Source organism: Nanorana parkeri, unplaced genomic scaffold (genome assembly GCF_000935625.1).
Source record: "Nanorana parkeri isolate BGI_ZX_2015 unplaced genomic scaffold, ASM93562v1 scaffold690, whole genome shotgun sequence".
Taxonomy (NCBI): Eukaryota; Metazoa; Chordata; class Amphibia; order Anura; family Dicroglossidae; genus Nanorana; species Nanorana parkeri.
In genome coordinates this window covers 773350-777570 of record NW_017306958.1, presented here as the reverse complement: position 1 = coordinate 777570, position 4221 = coordinate 773350, and the positions used below count along the sequence as shown (strand labels likewise).

Here is a 4221-nt window from a genome sequence, read left to right as displayed (position 1 = left end):
CGTGTACGTCTTGTTTTGGGTTTGTGTAAGCCTTTTGTTCTTTGGGGTGTAATGTCTGTTTCATCGCTCTCCCAGGATTGCTGCGGAACTGTCCGTGACGATCGTGGGAGAGTATCCTTTGGGGAGTTGGTGTGTTCTTAAGGTATATTATGTAAAGAAGATGGAAAAGTCGTGGGAGTACAGACGCAGACCAGAGAGATGTGGCCTGTGATTGAGCAATGTATAGGGGGCGAGCCGGGTTTATAGGAGAAAACGAAGTTGTATGTAAATGTATGACACTGCCTGGCCGCGAGGCCCAGATGTTTGTGCTGTCCTGTGTATGTACTCTTATACAAGTACAATTTAGCCATATCCAGGAGCGCAGATTTATTTTTCCTATACTATGTACTCTTATGTTTGCAGAAATAAAGAATTTGAAAAAAAAAATGTTATATACGGCAGCTTAGCAATCCTTAAATGTGGTGAATTCATTTTTTTCCTTTACTTTCACCTGCTGATTCAGCCAGTAACACACTTCCTGTCTTGTTGGCCATACATTTTTCCCCATTCCACCTACAAAAAGAATATAAGATTTCCTCCAGCCACACTAAACAGCATATGGAGGAATCTCCCACTGTATCCTTCAGACAGTGGCACAGAATACTCGTACAGTGACTGCAGCTGATTTTCCATCAAGCGCCTTCCATTTTCTGATCAAAAGATGCTGGACAAAAGGGTGATGACGGGGCACCCACTGTGCGAACCGGCTGAACTGCGCACAGTGTATGGCCAGCTTAAGGATGGCTCCACTCTACGAAGGAGCAACAGCTTGGTCTGTTAAAGGCAAAATCAACTTAGGAGGAAAACAAAACAAAAAGACGCCAAACAAATAACCCCTGCCACAGTGCCAGACAGGACTTGTAGCCACTCCATTCACAGATCCTGTTAAAGATCTGTGAACAGATAATGTGGCTTTATAGGTAGAGGCACGAACAGCAGCACCAGATTAAAAAAATGGCAGATGAACCCCTGCCAGGTAAGAAAGGGGGTGCTGATGTAACCATGTTTAATGCTACACCCTCACTATAACTAACATGAAAACAATGTTAAAGGTAAATGTAGCCTTTAAATTAAGTTGAAACATAACAGACTCACTGAAAATAAACTTACTCACAATGAAGTACAGGAAAAAAAAAGAAAACGAATGCAGCCACCATGTTAAGGGTGTATTCAAACCAAAATCAGAAGGTACCTGCAGGTCAACAGCAGGCTTGTGATTGCACCTTCCAATCTACTGCGTTTTCTTTTGCCATTTCCTTGCAAGCTTCATGTGAAGTAACATGTCCTGATTGGGCATACTTCACTGTAATAGCTTGCAATGTGTTGGGGGAAAAAAGGAGCATGCACTTTTTTCCTCTGCGCAACAAACGGCAATGGAATAATGTGAACTATCCCATTCATTTTTCATTGCCCATGACTTAGCATCCATGAAAAAATGGATGGCAACACATCTGGTGTGAATGGGGCTATGCAGCTGGGCGGATCCAGACATAATTGGCGGGATCCGCTTCAGCTGAGGCGTCTCAGGATACCGCGAGCTGAAGCTTGCGGTTTACTGAGCTTATGGTGACGGGAGGATGCTAGTTTGTGTCCTCCCGTTACCCTGAGAACTATGGGGAAAAGCCCTAACCCGATAGTTCTCCTTTAAATGATGCCTCTTTATCCGATCATCATTATCTACTTTCTAGTAGTTTTCAGGAGTCCCTCCAGCACTGGTGCCGGTCTCTGATCCAGCGTTGATCTTCTCTGCCCAACATGCATGCTCCCGGCTGCGTGCATTTACCTCCACTGTGTCTCCTTCTCCCCACCAAAAATCTCTACTGCGCATGCACCCACCCTATCACCCTGCACGGCCGCTTGAGCATCTTCAGATCCTCAGGAGCGAGCAGGGGTGACAGAGGTAAGTAATAACCTGTTTGGTAACTTTTCTTTTGTAATAATTTTGCATACATTTACTGCTTGCTGGCAGTAGATATATGTAAAAACAAAAGTGACTTTAACACTACTTTAAGTGCACAATGTTGTCTAGGTAGTAAAATAAAGATCAGACACGACTGGCTGTTAGACCAGCCCCTCAGCTCCAGAGGTCTAAGAAACTGCAAGTCATTACATACTATACACTGAGAAGGATTTCTCCGCCAGAGCAGAGGGGGAGACAGCCAGCTGGGGTCTGAGGACATGGTGAGTATTTCTTTGTTATTGGAGCTCCCTAGACAAAATGGTTAAGATGTCATATGCCCGGTAAGCTGCAATACATTACACTGTTGACTCTGGGTGTAGAGACACTTTAAAGTACATATACTGACCCTGCCTCCCAACAATCTCGGCCACATGTTCAGAACTGGGTACTGGGACCCCCTCAGTCATGTTGACGCCTCTTCTTCGTACTTCATGGACCAGCATGCGATCAGCTGACATCTCTCCAAAGATGTCCCCAGGCTCTGGGCTAGAAGACCCTGAACCAGGCAACTCCACGCCAGTTTCTTCTCCATCCAGATCTTCATGGAGTCCCAAAGCAGAAATGGGGTCAAGCATGAGCGGGAACTCCTCGTCTGCAGGCTCTTGGGGGTATAGGTGGACACAGGAGAGATCCATCCCGGGAGGTAGAAAGGCAGCTTCGCGCGCACCATGGTGGCCGGCTTTGTCATAGGGCTGCAGGGGAACTTGTTGTTCCTCCCGATGGTAGAGGGTGGGCTCTACGAAGTCCACTATTGTACCGGCAGATTTGACGGTTGGTCTGAGCAGGGGGTCTGATGGAAACAACTGCTTGAATGTATAGATGGATTGCAGCTTCTCCGGATCTTGTTGTTGATGCTCTATGCCCTCAGGAGCATCCCTCTGCTCGGGCTCCGGGAGCACTGGGTCCACATCCGCTGGCCGGAGACATATCAGGGGAACGGGATCTCTTGGGCCCACCTGACAATGTTCCTCAGGTGTATCCCCTCTACTAGGTGTATGATGGAGATCCAGCGGGCCCAGGCCCCGGTGAGACTCCTGGACATCGCCGGAGTCGTGTTTGAATTGTGACAAATCAAGTCCAGTTGACGTCAGTGTCTCGTGACTCAAATGCTCTCTGTGTGGCCCCCGGGGGCCCGACTCTCCTTTGACAACTCCCTCATGTGGCCCCCGGGGGCCCTCTCCACCCGGCTCCTCCTCCCCCCGGAGCTCCTGCATGCTTCCACTGCCACCTCTGCTCGTTCCTGAGCCGTGCGCGCTCCCATCCGCCACCCCTTTTGTTTGCTGCATGCCGTGTGCGTTCATACCGTAAGGCGACGCCCACAACAAACGCGCGCGCAAACTCCTCCCACCACAATGAAACTGCTGGGCGGGGACGAGTCTTCCTTCTGCAATACTATTGGATGAAGGCGGAGGAGGTTGGCAAGACCATGTCAATCAAACTGGATTTCTAATTGTGAATTACCTAGAGATGTTGCGGCCGCCCCGCCCACTCTGCACCAGGCCGGGCCTTTCTTCTATCATGTGAGGCGAGGGAGACAGGCGAGGTCGGGAAGAAAGCCGCGCCCAGCAAAGCCGGCCGGCAAGTGACGTCACCTCAGCTAACACTAGTGGAGAGCACAGGGGATGTGTGGGTATGGAGGATGCCTAAAGCGGACATGTCAGTAAAAGTAACTACACTATACTGCCGCATCCCATTCAAAACCGCCAGCTCTAAACGTAAAAGAGGCGACATATAAAAATGTTGCTGTGCTGATTTATGCACCATACTGTCGTAGCCTGGTTTCACACACCTATGGTGAGTTCACATGTGTTATGTCAAATGAATGTGCCACATAATATACAACACATAACATGCATGTACTGTTTGCCTTACCATATGGTTTGCTGTGCTGCAAGGCACTTCTGTTGGCACGGTGCGTTGGGGTGCCATTAGGTCCACTGTTCATACATGAAATGTCATTTTGACATTTCAATAAAATTTTAAAAAAGAAAAACAAATGTAAAGAGTGCTTTGCATTGTAATAAGACAAGGCTTTGCTTGCCCCCACCCTTGGCACACTAGCCGCACATAAAAAAAAGATCATCCCACCACACTTTAGCACACACATTGAGGTGAGTAACATGTCCATGTGTGTTATGTTATGGCTACCCTTTTATTATGAAAGGGCTGCCAAAGCACCACAACAGATGTAAAACACAAATGAAGGGTGTGGAAATGTTTTT

General features: G+C 47.9%; 1 protein-coding gene across 1 annotated transcript in view; it reads right to left on the bottom strand.

Moving 5' to 3' along the window:
• MEX3D (mex-3 RNA binding family member D) overlaps window positions 1–3408 on the bottom strand; it is a 9461-nt gene extending 6053 nt beyond the window's left edge. The window contains exon 1 of the mRNA XM_018563732.1: window positions 2346–3408. Coding sequence (XP_018419234.1) covers window positions 2346–3300 — 955 coding nt within the window. The 5' untranslated portion in view covers window positions 3301–3408. The remainder of the gene's footprint in view (window positions 1–2345) is intronic.
• Window positions 3409–4221: the final 813 nt, after the last annotated feature.